This window comes from Coenobita brevimanus, chromosome 60 (genome assembly GCF_032717465.1).
Source record: "Coenobita brevimanus isolate Jiangsu-jjx chromosome 60, ASM3271746v2, whole genome shotgun sequence".
Taxonomy (NCBI): Eukaryota; Metazoa; Arthropoda; class Malacostraca; order Decapoda; family Coenobitidae; genus Coenobita; species Coenobita brevimanus.
Genome location: NC_137013.1, coordinates 36,604,094 through 36,627,189, shown reverse-complemented (window position 1 = coordinate 36,627,189; position 23,096 = coordinate 36,604,094). Strand labels below are relative to the sequence as shown.

Genomic DNA, 23,096 nt, shown 5'->3' with positions numbered 1-23,096 from the left:
GCCCATGCCGGCATGCAAAAATTGCTAGCATATTGACAGCATTCTAATAAGATGGAATATGCTCACAGAATAATAAATAACTATGTTGTACAAGAACGTAAAAAGTGGGAGTGAACGCCCTGCTGTCACGGCCACCACGAAGTCCGACGAGGCTGATCACTCTCACGGCTATAGCATTAAAACTGAGTTCCCGAAAGTGTAAGCAAGTCCCCAGATTTTTATGGACATTAATGGAACACCTTTTATTGTTAGATGTGATCAGCCTGCATCCCACGTTACAGTGTTGTCAGCATCGATATAGGTCTTAGTGGTCATCACATGCTTCAGATATTATAAGTATTGGGAGGTAATCACGTCCCTATGTATGGAGTTTTACAGTAGTATCCATAGACTTCACATTTATCTGTCTGGGCAAACCTGTACATGAATCATTGAGGGTTATTGTGATGTTCTGTACAATGTGACACTGACGGGTAGCTTGTTTGCTTACAGTGCTGTTGGAATTGAGATGGCAGATTTATTTTTTCCATTTTATATGGAGTTTGAAGTACAGAGGTTACTTGGCTGCATACTATGTGCAGTCATTCAAAGTGGCTAAACCCTTTCAACTAAGTTGTATTTATTTGTGGGGAATGTCACCAGCAGATTTCATTTTATATATACAGTGTAATATATAGATATATATATATATATATATATATATATATATATATATATATATATATTGTTCTGGCTTTTTTATTTTTTATTTTTTTATGTGAGGAAGAAGGAACCAAAGGCCATGAGCCCACAATAACTGTTCCCTCCAAGAGAAAAACAAAATACAAGAGAGAGCCAAATTCAAGATCCGATCATTTCGAGATGCCTGGACACACTGCGTTTGAAAGACTGGAGATCATAGGTACCAGGAAATACAGACAGAGGGAGACAGTTCCAGAGCTGACCTGTTGCATAAATGAAGGACTGGGAGTAACGGTTAACTCTTGCATTAGAGAGTTGGACAGAAAAGGGACGAGAGTTTGCAGCTAGACGGGTGCTATGCGGCCGTCATATTGGTGGAGGGATGCAAGCAGACAGTTCAGAGGAGCAATGACCATTGAAGTAGTGTTAGAAAAGAGATAAAGATGCACCAGTGCTTTGAAGAGACAGAGGTTGAAGGGAGCCAGTAAGAGGGGAAGAGTTAATGAGACGAAAAGCCTTTGACTCCACCCTATTGAGAAAAGCTGTATGTGGGGAACCTTCCCACACATTAGAGTTGTACTCCACACAGGGGTGGATGAAACCCGTGTATAGAGTCAACAGTTGTTCTGCTATATCATTTGGTTTCATTTGTTTTTATGGTAAATTTTCAGAATTACACCCAACAGATAGATTCATAAATTAATACAGTATACAGTACTTTTTTCAAAACTTAATCAGTTCTAATAACTTTTTCTTGTATAAGCATATGTAACTTTTTTTTTTTTTTTTTTATTATAGATGAAGCACATAGCATATGTAAGTAATTAGGAGGTGGGGGAATTCTCTAGCACCTGTCTCATTTGTTATTGCAACCATACTGAAATGAACTGACCTAACATAGGATAACCAGACCTAAGCCAGTTTTAATGTAGATGTGATAATAGACAGAGCTAAGACCTGGGCATCCCTTCCCCTCTTATTTACTCAGTGCTAAGAATTACATTTGCAATGGATGTGTATTTAATAGTAATTGTATACAATATATATATATATATATATATAGGTGATGACTACGTTAAAAATAGCCTGGCGTTTGGGGGTTAATAGCTCTGCTTCTTTAATGGAAATAGATGCTGGATAAAATGCAATATTTTGCATTACCGGTAGCTACCCAGTTTTGATAATTTAGTATCTGTAAATATAAAATATGATATAGTTACAAAAATATCAGTCATCCCTTCGCTAAAATGTTAGCAAAACTTTCCTTTGTCTAACAGTTCTTGCAGAATTTCATACAACAGATGTTATGTAACAAAAAATATAATATCTTATTACCCTCTGAGTCCCTGAATCATGTTCAGTGTTTGAAAATAAAAAACACTAAAAAAAACAAAAAAAAACAAAAAAATCATTGGGTAAAAAAAAAGAAAAAAAAGAAAAAAGAACTTGGTTTAAACCACTAAATCAATCCACCCTGAATGGACATATTAATTTCAGTCTATGTTAGTTGGGTGAAGTTCTGAAATAGTTCCCAGTCCAGTACAGTTTTTTGTTAACTTTTTTTTTTTTTTTCTTCCTTATAGGACTGTCTCTTCCAGGGCTGTCATTGATTCTAACCTTGGCATTCTTCAGTCCTAACTAAGCATCCTTTGGTTCTAATCCTTACTTCATTTTTTTTTTTTTTTTATCTCAACCATGCCATCACATTAAGGGATATTATAAGGAAGAAGCATACCGGACTAATGACACCTAAGCATTGTGAAAGCGGAGGCTGTCAGTGATGGATATTTTCAGTGTACTGTATCTTCTATCTTTTGTTATAATCTGCTGTCAGTGTTATTCAGTTTAGGATAGTACCCTCAGAGTGGTTCTAATAATCTGAAAATAATTGCCTGGTGGTAGCAAGAATCTCATTAATAATAATTAAACAGAAAAAAAAATGTAGTAGGTGGGGGCGCTCACCATCCACTCACTCGATGTAGTGCTGCTTTCGGGTGTCTGCTCTTTCCTCTCCTCCATCCTTCTTTCTTTCCATCCTCTTCTGTCTTTCTTTCCTTCATTCTTTCCTTGTCCTTCTGCCTACAGGTAACTTTACACTCCCTCTTCTGTCTCTCTTTCCTTCATTCTTTCCTCTTCCTTCTGCCTGTGGGTGACTCTGCTCTGAGCGACAAGCCAAATGGTTTCCTGTACATGAGGAAACCATTTACTACACTGGGTGGTAAACAATTAACCAAATTTTGGCACCTGGTGGTTTAGTGGGTAATTACAGCGCTCCAGTCGGATTGAGCTGGTGAAGGTTTATATCCAAGGGATGGTTGGGGTTTATTGCTCAGGTAATGCCACCCAGGGATGAGTGAGGCTGGTCACGCTCATCTTAAATGTCAGGACCAACTTGCCTAGCCCCAGGCTTCTACGCTTCACATAGGGCAATGTAGGATTGGATTATGAATGAATGAATGAATGGAAAAAAAAAAAAAAGCTGGAAACTTTTTAGACTTTGTGACATGAGTAAGTCTTGACCAAAAATATATCCCAGTTGAATGCATGTCATAAGTGACTTGATATGATGAACTGTTATGTAATGTATTTTCAAGCTCATCATTAAACAATGGTAGGCCACAATCTAGAGGAAGAATGAAAGCTCCAACAAAAATTCATCACTGGATTCAAGGGGTAAATTGCTTTTCTGGCATACACCTATCTTAGCTTTAATATAGATATTCTATAAAAGGCTCTGCACTCACACTGGCTTCCTGCATTTTAATATATGGGTACATTTTGTTCATTTAATTTCATTTTTAAAGGCTCGAACATGCTTGCATGAGTCGGTCTGGGGCACCTAATGGCGGCTCTCCACGCTGCCTGAGCTCTGGCAGCTTCCCTATTCAGTCCCTGATCCCTGAAGTTGCATTCATTGACCCTGTCCAAGGACTTTTCTGGTCTGCCTCTTGCAGTCCTACCCCTAACATTAACACTTCTCAATTTCTGCACCCAGTTGTCATCCCCCGTCCCCTCCACATGCCTAAACCACCTCGATCCACCTCTCATCATCACAACACCAGTACACTCCAGTCACATCCTGCCTCTCAACTCTTCCATTGTAAACCTAGGCCCTCAGGCCTTGCACTCGGAGACACACTGTACATTCACCTAATCATTGTCATTTCTGTACGTTTGAGCCTGCGACTATCCTCTTCTGTTACAGCCCAGGTCTCACTATCATACAGCTTTAACTCTGCATACAAAGATCCCTTAGCATGGAGGGAGAACCCTGTTAATGTCAGGAGAGGCAACGGCTCTCTGAACTTCTTCCATCCACTCCTCACTCTAGCCACAGAGTTAACTCCAGCCCCACCTCCAGCACATAACATGTCTCCCAAAGAACAAAACTCTTCCACACATTCAAGAGACTCACCATCAAGATCAATCCTTTCACACCTGACAATCTCCAACACACTGCACACATGAAATCAGCATTATCTCACAGTTTACCTCTAATACCACTACATCTCTTATGCACCCAGTCATCACAAACACTGCACAAGATGGAATTATTTTCCACGCTTTTATGACAAATCACACATAGCTACTCCCCGTCTTCTTTGACAGTATGGCATCGCCACCAATCCTTGATACCGCCACTTTTGTTTTATTTGCATTTACTCTTAAACCTTTGTACCCGATACCATCTCTCCTTTTGCTAAATATTTTTTTGGTTGTTATTATTATTATTATTATTATTATTATTATTTTAAAGAATCCACCACCTACATACCAGTGGTAGTAAATTCCACCCATCCCAGCCCTCTGGCATACCTTCTATCATCAGTTCACTATACACTTCTCACTAAATACTGTAAGTTAGTTCCCTTATACTGCCTTTGGAACATTGCAGTCTAAAGTTAGGTTAAGGCCCCCATAATGAAGAGATTATAAATAACACTGGTATATAAAAAAAAAAAAAAAAAAAAATCTGAGGCAAGCATGTGAACAGGTGTTTTTGACTAATTTTGATATGCTTAATTCAAATTTCTAAACAGTTTTGCTCTATCACCTCTAGTTTTTTTGCTTTCACATATCCCATTTTTTTTTTATTGTAATGCATATATTTATAATATAGTGAGTTTATTTCATATATTAAAATGGCATATTACAGAACGAAACAAATCAGACACAGAACACTGACAGAACTTAATATTACTATTACTTGGAAATAAGCATAAATATACATCTTAGTACTACAGACAGTCAGAAGTGAGTTTTGAACGATCTGGTATACTTTGCCTCCAGGATGTCGCGCAGGAGCATCCAGCAGAAGTCCCCCATCATGCTGGGGTTCCACTTGCCTTGGTAATTGCTCTCCATCTCAGTAATATCCTGGTGGAACCTTTCCCCATGTTCGTCATGTACTGCTCCTAGGTTCTGGGAGAAGAAGTTGAGGTGGGAATGGAGAAAGTGAATCTTGAGAGACATCTGGGACCCCATATCCTGATAAGCCTGCAACAACTTCTCGACACGCTCTTGGTAATCTAGTGACGTGTGTTACCAAGGAAGCCATGGCAGTCTGACTTAAATGCTTCCCATGCTCTCGGTTCCTTCAAGGTGAGCTTCTCCCCGAATACCTCATCCCTCAGCACCTCCCAGATCTGAAGTCCAACGAAGATGCTCTCCTTGAGCTTAGCAGAAATGAGAGCTAGAAACAGAGTGCACAGGTATTGGAAGGCAGTGCCATCCTTGTCCATGGCCTTCACAAAATTCTTCATACGGCCAACCATGATATGAAAAGGGGGAAGAAGCACCTTGTTCATGTCCACCACAGGATTTTCTTGGACACTGTTTCCCAGGCACGAATGTGCTCCTAGACCCCTAGTAAGATACTGGTGTTCCCAGCCACACAATGCACATGTTTGACCTTGTTGTGGTGCGCGTTTTAAACTAAGTTCCAAGACAATAGGACAGTAAATGGATTTCTGGCAAATATTTTGGGTCTATGCCTATATGTATACATGTCTGTACATGTATACAAGTATATCTCAAAAACTAGGGGTGATGGGTGAAAATGGATTTCGAATCTGAAATCACACCCCAAAATTAGGTTAGAACACCTAATTTCATGCTTGCCTCAAATTTTTTGTAAACCAGTGTAATCTCCATAAACCCCATCAATAGCTTTAGTGATATGTTATATTTTCTACTGGTAGTTAGCAAACTATTTATTTTATTTAAGAGAACACCCTGGCAGTGGCTGGGTTACCAGTAAACAGTTCTGTTTAACATTAAAGTCCCCTATGTTTTGAAGTCCTGCCTGCTTTTGGTCAGCTTAAGACTGATTGGGTATGGGAGGTTATACGGTCGTTCAGGAACTTTACACTTCCATTAAAAAGGAAAAAAGAAAAAAAAAAAAGTCAAACCACTTCACCCTGGTAGTGAAGGTGTTAATGAGGGCTATATCTAACATTCAGTTGACAGTGTTAGCTGAATGAAATCATCTGGCACTAGCAAAAATAAACAATTTATATAAATAAATTATTTTAAAGGTGAAGGAAGAAGCAGGCATCACTCACTTGATGCAGTGCTACCTACTTCTTCGTTGGCCTCTGTCATTCTTTTCCTGTGTCAACCCTGCTCTCTTCCTATATCTTCCATCTTTCCTGTCACTTTTTATTACTATTCTCACCTTTTCAGGTGGCTTTACATTAAGTGACAAACCTAATGGTTTCCCATAATCCAGGAAACCATTCACAACACTGAGTGGTAACCATATAACTAACCGGTACATGTTCCCTACGTGTCAACAAGTGGGATGGTGGAGGGTTAGTTCCCCTCCCTGTAAAACAACTAACTCAAAGTGAAACGGCCACCCATTACGGGATTATGGTGTCTGACTATAGATAGTCCATCCATCAATCCATCACCCAATCCTGTGTTGCCCCGTGAGGAGTGTAGGAACCCGAGGCTTGGGAAGTTGGTCCTGACATGAGAGTGTCCAGCCTCACTCATCCCTGTGTGGCATTATGTGAGCAATACCTTGTAAACCCCAAACACCCCATGGATATAAACCTACACAGGCTCATAGACAGATAGAAAAGTATATACAGTTAAGGCAGTTATCAAGAAACACTGCTCTATGTCAGGGGTGCCCAGCCAGTGCTTTTCAGGCCTCTTACTACCTGCCAGCAGTTTTTCTCTGGCCACCCTACATAAATCTGTTCATCATCATCATCATCATCATCATCAACATCATCTGGACCTCCTTTCCCACTCTAGGGTTGGGTGAGGAGTTGGAGTGTCCAGTTTAATACAGTTTTATCCCATTTTGATATGTTTTCTAGACACTGGTATTCAGTGTCTCGTGTGTACTATTAAATGAAATCCATGTCATTGTTTTAATAGTTAGTGAAACAACAGTAATTCTGTTACATGAATAATCAGACTGGTGTAATGGCTTATGAGTGTTATTGTCGGTGGACAGTTTCAGTGCTCATTTCGCATCCAATGCACTGCATTAGCTATAGGCAGGATGAGGTCAGCCAAGGTTTGCTGATTGTTAAGTTTGACCCTTCTTCAGAGAGTTGAGCATCTTTGATCTAGTTAATGAGGCTTCTTTGTAAAATACTGAATTTTTATTTGTATTGTCTTTACATCTTATTACAGATTGAATATAGTCATCAAGGTGTTGTTATCCAGGTGTGTTTGGAACAATGTCGGGTGAGGATGGTAGCATGGCCAGCCTCAAGCAGCTGCTGGTTACTGGTTCCAACACTGACACCTGCTATGGAGGTTTGATCTTGCCTTAGTTTTCATTTTCAACCTTGGTGTTATACTGTTCTCTGTCAAATGATGCAGGTGTTCATCATTATGTGTCAGGGATAAGTACTGAATAATCACAGATTTTTCCATATGGTCAGTGCTGTAAATTAGGGGAGCTAATACATCAGCTTTATAGGTATTGGTGACATTATTTCTCTTATTTTCTGAGGAAATAACAGCAAAAACAACATTAAGGTGACATAATGAGGACTTTTTGCAGTGTGAAAGTTCATTACAGTTCAATTCCTCATTCTGTTAGTAGGCTTGTTTGCCATCATTTTTTGCCATTAAGCTTCACAGAAATTGGCTAGTAAAAATTGATTGCTTCTTATAATGCTGATTTGCCATTTCTTCCCAATACATAGAATAGATCACATGAAAGATTTAACATTTTGAAATATATTTGTGGTTGATAATAACTTCTTAAGTTTTCTAGTAATGTATATAGTGGATATATAATATCTGAGATATTTATTCAGTAGAAGTATGTTGCTTAGTTGTATTCTCTCTAGCTGTTTATCCAGTAAGCCTTCCTGTACTTATTTGTCTGTCTCTGTCAGTATCTGTCTTTTATGTTGACATTATTGTTATACAGGGTGACCCAAAATGAATGCAACCCATGAAAGTGTGTGTCCTATATACAACTGATAAGAGATCTGCTTTATTTTTGCATTCATGTTAAGCTGAGTCGATAACAAAACAGCCCAGAAAGTTTGGGTTCTGCATTTCAAATGGTGTGCTTTATATGACCTTTCCAAAATGTGTTCCAAACGACCACCTCGATGTCAGAGGCACCCCTGAATGTGGCGCGTGAAATTGTCAATTTTGCGAACACACTCGTCTCGTGGGATACCTCTGATGTTGGCCCTGATTTCTGTTTTAAGGTCATTGATTGTCTGGGAGTGGTTTTCATAAACATAATCCATCAGATAACCCCATAGATAGAAGTGTAGGGGATTAAAGTCAGGTGAGTGTGGGACCCACTCTTACTGATCATTCTATCCCCAAATTGTTGTTTGGTTTGAAGTGTGTGGGGTGGCCCCATCCTGCTGGAACCATTGCTCCCTACATCTTCCTAGTGTTATGGGTTGCCTTCATTTTGGGTCACCCTATATGTTGATTTTTCTTAATCTGTCTGACTCCATATATATATATTATTTGTTTATCTGTCTTTTTATCTGTGTTTACTATGCTGACATTATGATCTCTCCATCATTGCATATCTCTCTTGCCTTCACAATCGCCCATTCATTTTTGTGCCAGTTTTCACTCCTATAGTGTTCCACTACAGTCTCCTATGTAGCAATAGATCTTGCCATTACCGCATGACTTACCCCATGCAAACGCATCTTGTCTCTGTGTTCATGCATTACTGGTACATCCATATTAATTATACCTGGTAATATGTGGTAGGTGGGGGCGCTCACCATCCACTGACTCGATGTAGTGCTGCTATCGGGTGTCTGCCCTTTCCTCTCTTCCATCCTTCCATCCTCTTCTGTTCTTTCCTTCATTCTTTCCTTGTCTTTCTGCCTACGGGTGACTTTACACTCCCTCTTCTGTCTTTCTTTCCTTCATTCTTTCCTTTTTCTTCTGCCTGTGGGTGACTCTACACTGAGTGACAAGCCAAATGGTTTCCTGTACACCAGGAAACCATTTACTACGCTAGATGGTAACCATATAGTCAAATTTTGGCACCTGGTGGTTTAGTGGGTAATTATTGCACTCCAGTTGGATTGAGCCAGTGAAGGTTTATATCCAAAGGGTGGTTGGGGTTGATTGCTCATGTAATGCTACTCAGGGATGAGTGAGGCTGGTCACTCTCATCTTAAATGTCGAGACCAACTGCCTAGCCCTGGGCTCCTACGCTCCTCATGGGGCAATGTAGGATTGGATGATGGATGATGGTACTAATCTCGCACAATGTCACCAGTTACTATACATCACTCTCAGACATTTCTTTTCTCTGCCTTGCTGCATCCAGTTTTTATGTTTTGTGCTCAGCTGACATATAACATCAGTTCCTTTACTGTAAGCACTTCTTGCCTTAATCTGCCTGCTTACTGTCTAAATATTATATACTCAGCTGACCTGTCTTTGAAAAAGACCGGGTTGTGGAATGTAATGTGGCAACTCAGCTCTCTGCCTTCAAACATTCTGTTCATATGTTACATTCAGCTGACATATTGTTGAAAATCACTAAGCTGTTTTATGGGTGGGAACTGTGGTTGGGATGATGATGATGATGATGATGATGATATGCTCTGGTACCCACAGACCATTTGGCACGGCACTTGGTGGACTGGTTCCAGTTTAATGAGCGCCAAAGCCACAAACGAAAAAGTCAAGGGTCGTCACAGCCCGCAGAAACCACTCTTCGAGCTGCCTCTCCAGTGGACGCCCTTCTGGCCTCCACTGCTGTCATACCCAAGCTGGTGGAGGAAGGCCATGCTGACCAGATCCTTGACACACTCAGGGCCTATAGTCAGCTACCTTATGTTGACAAGGAAGTCTTAGTGAGTCATAGCACATTCATTATGAGGATTTCTTTTTTATTTAACCCCTTTGGTTTTTTATTTCATTCATGTTCCATCATATAATTATATTCAGTTTTGGGAAAGAAATCTGATTGTCAGTAAATTAGTGGTGATGGTTTCTAACGCAAGCACTGTAGGTAGTCTGTCTAAATTATATTACCATCAGATAATTACAGTATATTCAGCTTAGGAAAAGAAATCATGTTGCCAGTAAATTAGTGGGGACTGTTTCTAACATGAGTACTATATGTAGTCTGTCTGAATTATATACATGTATTAATATTTCTTGGTGGTAGGTGGGGGCACTCACCATCCACTCACTTGATGTAGTGCTGCTTTGGGTGTCTGCCCTTTCCTGTCTTCCTTCATTCCTTCCTTCTGTCTTTCTTTCCTTCTTTCTTTCCTCTTCCCTCTGCCTACAGGTGACTTTACACTTCCTGCTCTGTCTTTCTTTCCTTCACTCTTTCCTCTTCCCTGTGTCTATGGGTGACTCTACACTGAGTGACAAGCCAAATGGTTTCTTGTACACCAGGAAACTATTTACTATGCAGCCAAATTATGGTGAATGGTGGTATAGTGGGTAATTAAGGCACTCCAATCGGATTGAGCCAATGCAGGTTTATATCCAAGGGGTAGTTGGGGTTTATTTCTCATGTAATGCCACCTAGGGACAAGTGGGGCTGGTCACTCATCTTACCTACAGTACATGCCTAGCACTGGCCTCCTATGCTCCTTTTGAGGTAACTTAGGATTTGATGATGGATAGATGGATGGATCACTCAACTCCTAATTTCAGGTACTTTGTCTTGCGGTGGCATCCAAGCAAAGTGAGCAGAAGAAATTAGTAACAGAAGCCCACTCAGCTGTGCGAGAACTGTGCACCAACACACACCTCTTCTTCCTCTTCATCCAGTTCTCTAAGATGATTGCCAAGAAGGGTGGACATGCAGGTATGGTTGTATGCAAGGCATTTGGTGGTCAGTAGTCAGTTGGTTTGTACTTAATGGAACTAGGTCACTCCTAGAACATGAATACAAAGTCATGGTTGCATGAATTAATTTGAGCCTTACTTATGAGGTAAGAATGAGTCACATCAGTCACTGGTCACATCTTCCTTTGCATTTGACTACCATGGGGGACTTCTGGAAATTGTTAACAGCTTCTCTCTCCCCGGCATGTGTTCAATTACCATGATTTTTCTCTGTTGATGGGAGAACCTGTGTGAAAAAATACCATCATACACTATAGAAGTACAGTATTGAAAAAGTTTCGTAACAAAAATATAGTAGAGGAGAATACATTGCTTTCGTTGAATTATTTCCTCAGAAACAAAGCCCGAATTCTGAAAACCTGGCACTTGTATATATTTCTTTTCGTTGTTTTTAATGAAGTTGCAGCAAAGCTGAGTTAAATCTTGCATCCTGAAATGTTCAGTTTATACTGTAGTTTTAGCCAAGCACTTCTTTTACTTGAGTCAGTTTCTCTTTTGGTCGAAGTTTAATGATGATGTATTAAATTATTCTACATCAGCCATCCAAGCTCAGGGACAGTCCCCGTTCCAAGATCTGAACATGACTTATCCTTTTTGGAAAATGCATTACCACCACTTTCAAATAAGTTATATCAAATCATGGGTTGTTGACTTTCTGAGCTCAGTTGGATGATATAGAATAATTTAATATGTCATCATTCAATTTCTGCCAAAAGAGAGACTGATACAAACAAAACAAGTGCTTGGCTAAAACTACTGTGTATATTGAACATTACAGGAGGCAAGTTTTAACTCAGCTTCGTAGCACCTCCATTAAAAACGACAAAAAGACATATATAAGTGCCAGGTTTTCAAAATTTGGGCTTCGTTTTTGGGGAAATAAAACAAGGAGAACAATGTATTTTCCTCTGTTATACTTTTCTTATGAAGCTCTTTCAGTACTTTAATAGTGTATGATGTATTTTGCCACACAGGTTCTCACATCAACAGAAAAAAATCATGGTAATTTAACACTTACTCGAGACGGACAAACTGTTAATGGTGGTGGCCTCTAGCGGTAGGCAACTTCACATGTCCCCCATTGTCCTTCAGTTGTTGAATTGAGAGGGGTAAGCATCCTTCATCATGATGGAAGAAGCATGCAACGAGTATTAGAATGACCAAATTAAAGTGACAGCCCTGTTACTGTGCATGGATTCAAACCCCAGGAGACTGGATTTTTAAAAAAAATGATAAAAATACAGGGCCATGAATGGGAGTATGCAGGTCATCTACTCCTAAATATCCTGGGCCACTGTGTATTATTTAAGAATAAATGGCCTTTACCTCAAAGGTGTAATATGGGATTGGCTCTTAACCATTTTTTCAGAATGATTTCCTTGTACTAAGGTAATCCTCATAACTTGGGATGAAATATTTCTTGGTTAAAAAATAAATACTTAGCCATTGGTATGAGTGTCATGGAACTGTTTTACTGCAGGGTCAGTAATCCTTAACATGTCTGCAGTGACGACGATGATAAAAAATAAATACTTAGCCATTGGGTATGAGTGTCTTGGAACTGTTTTACTGCAGGGTCAATAATCCCTTAACATGTCTGAGACTAGGACAGCAGTTAATCTTGGTTGCCATATGAAATATTTCTCCTAGCACTTTTTAAAACTTGTTTGGTTGGTTTCTAGTGGTAAATAATGTTATGGCAATGATGATAATTTGGTAGTTGTGGTCAAAGATCACATTGTTTATGATTCATCATGACACACGATATAAACAGTTTTATATTTTTATATATTTCTTAATATTTTTGAGTGAAAGAGGTATGGTTACTTATTTACTTATCCTTTTTGTGGGGAAAACTTTAGGATGACAGTTAGCTCCCTTGCTGTGGATGAAATTCACCATATTATATGTGGTCAGGCTGGGGCCGCGGGCTGCGTCGTGCGGTGGTGTCATGGTACATGGGGTGGGAGCCAAGCCGTCTGGCCCTTGAGGTGACACGTCATGCCAGTGCTCACGGCTGGACTCACAGGGACGTCATCAGGCTGGCTCATCTCAAACTCAGTGACATGCCTATAGGTAGGACAGCTTTACAGGTTGTATTGTAAGTTGCATAATAGACTTACATAACACCTTTGTGTTAGTAATTTATTCTTTTCAGTACACCTCAATATCTTCCTGTGTGTTATTGATACAAACTGTGTTGATATTTAATAGCCATGTCCCTGTAATAGCTTACATAAGAATATCAAGGGATATGACATCTTTGTATGGGCAGACCGTGTTATAAGTAAGAGATTTGTTCTAAAATCTCACAATATTTTGTACAGTTGTTGTTGTTAATTGGAGGAAAATGACATAGCCACATCACAGGTAATAATGAAGCTTTAACTGGGAATTTTTTTAACGTACTGTGAGACTGTGAGTTAAGCTGCAACAAACAGTGTCAAAGAGGCAGCTTATAATAAGGACTTAATGTATTAACTCATTATCATGAGAGGTTTGCCCTGAACTGAATAAGATGTCTGGAGGCAGCAGGAAGAGAATAAAAGACTACTCCATACAGAAACCATCCATCCAGCCATCACCCAATCTTATTTTGCCCCATAAGGAGCGTAAGAGCCTGGGGCTAGGCAGATTGGTCCTGACATTTAAGATGAGAGAGACCAGCCTCGCTCATCCCTGAGTGGCATTTCATGAGCAACAAACCCCAACCATCCCATGGATATGAACCTGCCCTGGCTCAATCCGATTAGAGTGCCTTAATTACTCACTAAACCACCAGGGGCCATAATTTGGTTATATGGTTACCACCCAGCATAGTAAATGGTTTCCTGGTGTACAGGAAACCATTTGGCATTGTCACACAGTGTAGAGTCGCCCATAGGCAGAAGGAAGAGGAAAGAATGAAGGAAAGAAAGACAGAAGAGGGAGTGTAAAGTCACCCGTAGGCAGAAGGAAGAGGAAAGAATGAAGTAAAGAAAGACAGAAGAGGATGGAAGAGAGGTAAGGGCAGACGCCTAAAGTAGCACTACGTCGAGTGAGTGGATGGTGGGCACCCCCACACAAACAACAATGGAAATTATTTTTACCCAATCTTCACACAACCTCATTCACATTCTGGAAAAAAAAAAAAAAAAAAAAAAAAAAGTGATGGTAGCAAAAATGAAATAAAAAGGTGTCATCATAGTGAAAAGATTAACTGTGGTAAGGCAGCTGGTATAATTTGTCCATTTCTTTTCAGGGAAAACTGTCATTATTGATGTTAGCTGCAGCATCACAATATTCTCATGTTTTAAGGCAACTGTTTGGTTTTGAAAAGCACTATATAATGCATATAAACAGTATCCTGACTGGGGTGATTGGTGGTTTCTCAATGTTTTTGTTTTTATAGCATATACGGTGCGTTTCACATGTTACATAGCATTCCAACATGGTGTTGAATCATTGGAAATGTCAGATCAGATATATGGTCTAATTGAAAGTTACAGGAGAGTATTTTAACAATTTAATCCCCTGTAGGCATTGTACAGTTGCAGACATAAATATTGGTTTGCTGCATTATGATATAAGACAGCAAACAGTGACTTAGGGAATCCAGTAATGTGATGTTTGGAGCCAACAATCTCTTATGAATATTTTGTATAGTTTCCTAATTGTTTAACTGAAGAATGGGGTGATATTTTTGTCTCCAGTAGTATGTGCAGTCAGCCTTGGAATAAAGGTTTTTGTTTGGACTGAGTAACTTAGCTCCAGATTCAGATGCTCCCGATAGTGCAGAAAAGGTGTCGCACCATAACTGACCTCTTTATGTACTTTCTCCACTGTCCCATGATGTGTCCATTCTGGCTATCATAGGGTCATTCCATTGTGAGGAATGTTACATTTGGAGACAAGTTACTGAACTACACTTTCATATTTGTAGAAGTATGCAGTATAAACAAATGGCTCTTGCAGGCTGTATTACAACACTTCACACATCGTACCACAGTCGGAGTGTTCGTTCATTCATTCATCATCTAATCCAGTGTTGCCTCATGAGAAGCATAGGAGCCTGGGGCTAGGCAAGTTGGTCCTGACATTTAAGATGAGAGTGACCATCCTCACTCATCCCTGAGTGCCATTGTTTGAGCAATAAACCTCAATCACCCCTTGGATATAAACCTGCACAGGTTGAATCCGATTTGAGCACCTTAATTACCCAATAAACCACCAGGCACCAAAGTTTGGTTATATAGTTACCACCCAGCATAATAGATGGTTTCCTGGTGTACAGGAAACCATTTGGCTTGTCACTCAGTGTAGAGTCACCATAGACAGAAGGAAGAGGAAAGAATGAAGGAAAGAAGTACAGAAGAAGAAGTAAGGAAAGAAAGGAATGAAGAGTGGAAGGGCAGGCACCCTAGAGCAGCACTACATCGAGTGAGTGGATGGTGAGCATCCCCACCTACCGCTAATTTATGTTTTAATTTTGATTTTATATAGATTTTCGAAAGTTGCGTGAGGAACGTTACGGCAATGCTACCCCCTGTTGTACTTTGTATAAATAAAAGTCCTTGCTTCATACCAATAATATTTCAATAGATAAGGACCATAACCATGCCCAGGAAGTTTGATTATTCCCAATAAATGTTGTGCTGTTAAGGAAAACATGACCGTCTCACACATTCAGAAAAAGTGAGAAACGATACTTGTGCGATTTTTATTGAAGTATGATTGTACAATCAACTTTTATTATGATTGCAGTAATAGTAAATATCACAAACATAAACAAAATGTGTACTGATGTAAAATTTGCATAATAAACTAACCAAACGACAATTCTTGTTTAAGTGATGTCACCATGTTCAAGTGACATTAACAACATGGCATCAACATAGATTAGTTGATCTAGGAGGGAAAAGTCACCTCATTGAATATATGTACCATTTTTCATACTTGAGGAGTTGGAAAAGCCTGCACAACCATGTCCTCTGCTATCTCATCTCTGTCTGGGTAGTCAGGGAAATGAAACTGAGTATGACTCACTCTATTAATGCCACACTTTCTAAAGCAATTAACTTTGATCATGCCGTCTTCAGGCACTGACTCTGTGACTGCAACATAATGTTTAGACAACTTCTTGGTTGTATAATGAACCAGTACAGTCATGAACACTAATAAGGAGACAGAGTAGTCTGCCACCAGAGGAAAGGGTAATTGCACACTTCTACCCTCCCCCCCCAAACTGCCCCTCCTTACCCCCACAAAACCACCGATTTTTTAGGCAGATGAATCAGTGATCTGAAGCATTGTTCTCTCATACGTCTTTCCGTAGGAAATATTAGTATAATTTTTTCTACTATTAGGTGTACCTGTTATTATGCTTAAACATCTGCAATCAGTTCAGTTAAAAGCAATTATACTGAGGTTTTAGCATATTTCAAGAATGACCCTGCTGTATAGAATTTCATTACCATCTGCGTTGGGAAGTGAGTCGAGTGGTAATGTTTTCACTTTTGAGGTTGGCTGGCTGGCTTTGTTTGTATGTGGGTAAACAAGATATCTCATGAATGTCTTGAGCTATCAACATGAAATTTTCAGGGTATCAAGATATGGCCAAAATCTTAGAGGTATCCAAAACATTGGCTGTCTGAAACATTTCTCATGATTAAATGATATTAGATGGGAATCTGGGGGACACTTAGTCCAACCAAAACCCTAGTCATAAGGTTACCACCCAGTGTAGTAAATGGTTTCCTGGGTACGGGAAACCATTTGGCATGTCACTTAGTGTAGAGACTATACGGCATCTCTACATTGAGTGAGTGGATGATGGGCATCCCCATCAACCATAATTCTTAGACAAGTTTGAAATTGGGCACGTGGGGTCAAAGTCAAAGTCATCAAAATGGCTGCCAAAGGTCAACTAGTTGACCTTTGGTGACCCTGAGTCCCCATTTTCAAACTCATTCAAGATTCTGGCCATATCTTGATACCCTGAAAGTTTCATGTTGATAGCTCAGGCTGTTTATGAGATATCTTGTTTACCCACACATAAACAAAGTCGGCCAGCCAACCTCACAACTGAAAACATTACCGCTCCTCTGACTTACCACCTGCGTTGTTAAGCAAGCAAAGTGGTAATGTTTTCAGTTGTGAGGTTGGCTGGCTGGTTTTGTTTGTTTGTGTTTTACATCCTGAGTTTGTGTCAAATCAGAAATGGAGATGCAAAATTATGTGCCAAGGGAAAACTTTCCAGCTGTGCGGGTGGTGAGATCCCGTCGACAGATAGCTTGTAGTTCCAAATATTTATTCAGTATCATCTAAATGGTATACTAAAATCTAAATAATAAGTTACAAGTTATATGACTACTAGCCCTAAAAGTCCCTCACCTGCCTTGTCATGTGGGGAGCCACATATCCACTGATCCACCTGCTCACTCAATCTATCCAACACTCACCCTTCCAAGCCACCTGTGTGACCCACCAAGCACACCAGTCCCGGCCATCCACCCTGCCCACCCACGAATCCCACAGACCAAGCTCATCTAACACTGCCACCCAAGATACCTACCCACTCACCTACTCACCCTGAATCCACCCACCCAACCCACCGACCCAACCACCCACACAGAGCACCCCAGCGACACAATCTCCTCAGCCTCCCTGGCGACCCTCTTTGTCACCACACACCCTGGTGACCCACACATTCCAATGACCCATCTTGGCCACAAACAATGGTCACCCACACTGTCACCCACCCTCCTCACCCACGAATCCCACCCACCCTTCCCCACCCACGAATCCCACCCACCTTTCCCCACCCACGAATGCCACTCACCCTGCTCACCATCTAATACATCAACCCACCCAGCCCTCCTACCATACCCACCCATCTCTCCCTGGCTGCTCACCAACCCTGACTGCACATCTCACCCATGGAACCCATCCATCCTGTCCAACCACTCCTCCCACTGACCCACCTGCCTATTTACTTGTCCAACCACCCTTCTTCCTGAAACCCATTTACCCTACCATCCCACCAACCCATTTGAACCCTATTCATCCACCAAACTCATCCCATCCAAACCTAACTTACCAACTTCTCTCTGTCCACCCACCAATCCAGCCACTCACCCAGCCCACCCCATGCATCCAGTCACCATCCCATTTACCCCTACAAACAACCCCAAGCCACTTCGCACATCCCACGGGTTTATTTTACAGTCTGAAAAGAAGAAAAGCTAGCAGGTAACATACTAAATTGCAAACAGTGAATTTGTAATTGTAATTCAGTGTAACTGCAGTGATTTCTTTTTTAAAGCTGTGCATGAGAAATGTTACATCATTTTCGGGTAACATTCCTCACGCCATGCATGTAACGTGTGATGGAGCATATGGCATGCCAGAGTCTCTTACGAGATATCACAGGGCTACATTAGTAAGGTACTATGATGCCTATTTGTATTACAGGGTGTCAGAAAAGCTACTATGCAGTGGAAAAGGTTTAAGTAAAGTTTTAATAAAAATGAAGTTTTACATAGGATATTCCAGCAAATGCTGGAAATGCTCCCCAGAGGCCTGAAGACATGTCTGCACATGACGCTGCATATTGTTGAACACATTCTGAAGGGTGGCGGGAGTTATCTGTTCGATGTGTTGGATAATTGCCGTCTTCAGCTCCTCCAGAGTGTGCAGATTGTTCTCGTAAACCCATCCCTTCAGTGCATCCCAGAGATAAAAATCCGGGGGAGTGAGTTCTGGAGACTTAGCAGGCCAGATTCCACACGAGATTATGTATTACAAATTTCTCACTGCACAGTAACTTTTGGACACCCTGTATAAAGTTATGTTAGTGTTATCCAGTTCATAAGCTGTGTATGGTAAAAAAAAAAAAAAAAAAAAAAAAAAAAAAAAAAATCGCATAACTTTGTAAGTACTGTACTTCCACTTCAGGGTCATGCCACAGTGGGACTGCAAAATGTATGTAAACAATTGTAGTGACAGTTACAACTCAAACAGATGCTGTTTCGGTAAAAGTTCATACAGTAACAACATTCCAAATGAATACTTGGACCAATGATGATAAGAAAATAACTAATTTCAGCATGAATTTTTCTTCAGTGACATGGTATGACATTTTTTTTACAGCTCACTCTTAGTAGACATTTTAGAAACTTTTTCTGTCCAGATTAATGAAATTCAATGTTTACACATTAAAATGATACATAATTTATATATTTTTGATCAGTTCTGAGGTTGACACTAAAGGTTGACATTTGCATGGAATAACCCCATATCCTTTCTCCTTTTTGTCATAAAATGTCTGTCCACATAACTAACCTTCTTGAGTGCTTTCTCCACTTTGTCTTATAATGTGTTGCATCCTAACTCACCTTCTTATATACTTTCTCCATAATGTCTTATAATGTGTGTGTTGTCATCTCTGTCAGGTACACAAGTGGTGCTGCATTACGTGTTCCAGGGTCTGAACCGCACCACTGAGCAGTACAGGGGGAAAGACCATGACCAGCTTCTTGAACTTCTTTCAGCCCTTGACAAGGATGGACATCCTCAGGTACCACTGTATTGCACTTGTACGCTGCATGGGACAGCTCTTCAGGGGCAGTTGGAGTTTGCAGTTGATGGGTTTGCTCGATTAGACAGATTGGGGTAGCACAATAACAGTCTTTGATCAGCCAGGCTTAAAACCCTGTAGTGCATTTTTTTTTTTTTTTTTTTTTTAGCTTGTTTTTGGTGAGATCAGATCAACTGTAAATATAACTGGGTTTGGTGGTGAGCAGAGAAGAACTTTGGTGCCAGGAAATGAAGAATGCTGTAAAACTGTTGAAAAATGGAAACCCTCATGGTTGACGAGGTATTGTATATGCAGGAATGATGAAGTGTAGTGGAGAGATTGGAATAAAGTGTTTGATGCACATATGCAAGAAAGTTTGCATGAGTAGAACTGTACCAGTAGAGTGGAAGAATGGTATGACGCAAGTGTGTGCAAAACTATTGTAGTGTAAGTCGGTTCAGCATTGTAGGAAAGTTATGTGAAAGAATTACCATAAAGTGAGGAATATATCAGAGGACCTGGTGAGTATTAAATGGATGGATTTTGAAGTGGCAGAGGCTGTGTGGACCAAATATTCGCAGCGAGCCTGATAATGGCGAATGCATGTGAAAAGGAGTGTAAAGTATTAACCCCTTCTTTACCGACCCCTCCCCCCAATGTAAACACTACATTTACCCCCCATTCCGACCTGATAGCTCTCCCTCCCGTAGTCTGAGGGGTAGTGTTTATTTCTTGCTACGTCGAAACTATTCACTCTTTGTGATTTGTTTGTATACTGATGAACACATAAACCCAGCATGATGTTGGTAATAAAAAAAAAAGATTATAAAATAAATCACTATGATATATAAGTTTACATATCTTATGCTGACGTACTGTTACCCAGGTAACTACTGTACAAACTGGCTTGAAAAAAATGTCCTACACAGATGGATGGCTTATTTATTTACCTTTTAAGCTGAGCATGAAGTGATGGTGATGGCGACCTTGACCCACTTGTTGTCGAGAGTGCAGTGTCACTAAGCTCGCTACTAATTTCTTCCTCCTCCTCACTCACATCAACCTTGCTATCATTTTCAGGATCACAGTCATCTACTGGCACATCAGACACTGCTGCATCATCATCTGATACATCTAAATAAGTATCCTCATGAGGAATAAACTCGTCACTATCGGAATCCGCCAGAGACGCCATAAGAGAAAAATATCCTGTACACCCTCTCTCGTGGTCAAGTGTGTGGTAACTGACTCTCTCAGGCAGGCCAAGGGGTGTAAATTTTGCCATATGTCAGCAGAAAATATAGTACGATATCTGTAGTAGAAATTATAAATAAAATAATGATTGGTCTAAAAGAGATTACATCACAGATGAGTGAGCAAACCATTGGTGCCACCGCAACTCAGTCATGACGTGTCTTATGATGTCAGAATTCGTCAGAACTTCGTCACAGTCTTTGTTGTCAAAACACAGAGCTGTTGCTAACACGAGGTCCTCAGAAACAGCCTTACCGGGCTATCCTGAGGCCCATAAGCTGCCATTCATTAGAGGGTGTACCAGCATACCATGGTAGCGGTTCCGGTGTCTCACGGGTGTTTACAGGCGATGTACAGGGGTACATCAAAACACATTTTCGGTAAAGAAGGTGTTAATGACAGTTATGGATCCAGAAGAGCATACATCAAGGTAAATAGGGATTGTGGAAGATTTTACACATGTACAGTGTGGTGTGGATGGAAAGCTCTTGAACACTGTTCAGAATTTTTTTATGATGGTAGTGAAACCAGTATAAGGGTACATGGTTATCTAAGCACATACAGGTGTTGGAGTGAGACAGGGATGTGTTATGTCCTTATGGTTGTTCCATATATATGAATGGGATTATGAGAGAGATAAGAGCTCTAATTACAGAGCTAAGGATGAAAATTCAGTAATCCCTCAGTTATCCGACGTAATAGAGCCAAAGGCATGTTTGGGTAGTGGCTGTGTCCGGATAATGAACAATATCCCCCTACCATACCCAGACCCTACCGATACCCATCCTATTTGTACAGTACCTCTGCTTACTTTGGCAGTGTTTTCCAGTCATTCAGGCATATTTAGACATCAAAATCACATAGGAATATCCAAAGTAATGCTAAACACCAAGAAAACTGTGAAAAAAAAAAAAAAAGCCAAAAACACTCTGCCTATACTCTGCTATATGTACAGTACCCCACCCAATTTTGGCACTGTTTTGAGGTCGGTCTGCCATTTTAAGACATCAGAACACACACACTGGAATATCCAGAGTAATGCCAAACACCAAGAAAACCATGAAAAAAAAAAAAAAAAATTGAAACCAAAAAACACCCTACGTATACACTAGTGTATGTACAGTACCCCTCCTAATTTTGGCAGTTTTCAGGTCAGTTTGCCATATTTAGACATGAAAACACACACAGGATCATCCATATTAATACTAAACACCAAGGAAACCATGAGAAAGAAACATTGAAAACCAAAAAACACCCTGCCTATAGACTACTGTATGTAGAAAACCAAAAAACACCCTCCTATAGACAACTGTATGTACAGTACTCCTCCTAATTTTGGCATGTTTTCAGGTGGGTCTGCCATATTTAGACATCAGAACACGTAGGATTATCCATATTAATGCCAGACACTAAGGAAACGTGCATAAACATGAAACAACCTCAGGACGTTTAGAAAATCAGTTATCTGACACCGGTGAAAACTGGTCCCGGGTCATTTTTCACGGCCAGCTGTGCCACCAGAAATTGGTTTAGTTGGTATAAATGATATACCGTCATCTTCGCTGTTGTTTATACCATAAGATAAGCTAATAAAAACACAGAAAACTGATGAGTAAAAATACAGAAATGCAGTGATAATAAATAATGTTCAACAGTAAAACTTACCTTCAAAAAACTTTCTACCATCCTGTTACAAAATTTTGCCAGTACCTTCCATGAGCTAAGCACATGTGTAGATGCAGAATTTCATGAGCTTTTTCATAGTCACTTTGGAATTTTGATAAGACCAAAAGTATTTGAATAAATTGCAAAAAACTTTTAAAACACACGAGTCAGTCTCTATCAGCGCGAAGGAGGGGAGGGAGTGAGGGGGGAACCGGGAGGGTATGGAGGAGGGACGGGAGGGGGGGAGAAGCAAGGCTGTAGGCAGGACTTTCACCCTTCTGTCACAAAGTGGACAGGCAGGTTTACCGTATATTTACTTGTGACTTGTGGTCTGTTAGATGCGTGGTGGCCATTTGGAAACGAAACTCCTGATGACTGGGCGACTTTAGACGTTCGGTAGGGAGGAGGACAGCCGTTGTCACTGAACATGTACTCATGGCTTGTGGTCTGTGTTCGATGCGTAGTGGCAGATGCGACTTTGAACATTCAGTGGGGATGCATTCGGACATTTTGACACCACTTGTCGGTTACAGTTGTATTATTCAGGTGCAGGAGGTTCGTTGGGAATGATCAGACCAATGCGTGACTTTGACCATTCAGT

General features: G+C 40.4%; 1 protein-coding gene across 1 annotated transcript in view; it reads left to right on the top strand.

Moving 5' to 3' along the window:
- The first annotated feature begins 7,382 nt into the window (after nt 1-7,382).
- LOC145403372 (RNA-binding protein RO60-like) overlaps nt 7,383-23,096 on the top strand; it is a 41,158-nt gene continuing 25,444 nt past the window's right edge. Inside the window, exons 1-5 of the mRNA XM_080275157.1 lie at nt 7,383-7,461; nt 9,769-10,007; nt 10,825-10,978; nt 12,937-13,095; nt 19,452-19,576. Of these exons, the coding sequence (XP_080131283.1) occupies nt 7,383-7,461; nt 9,769-10,007; nt 10,825-10,978; nt 12,937-13,095; nt 19,452-19,576 (756 nt within the window). The remainder of the gene's footprint in view (nt 7,462-9,768; nt 10,008-10,824; nt 10,979-12,936; nt 13,096-19,451; nt 19,577-23,096) is intronic.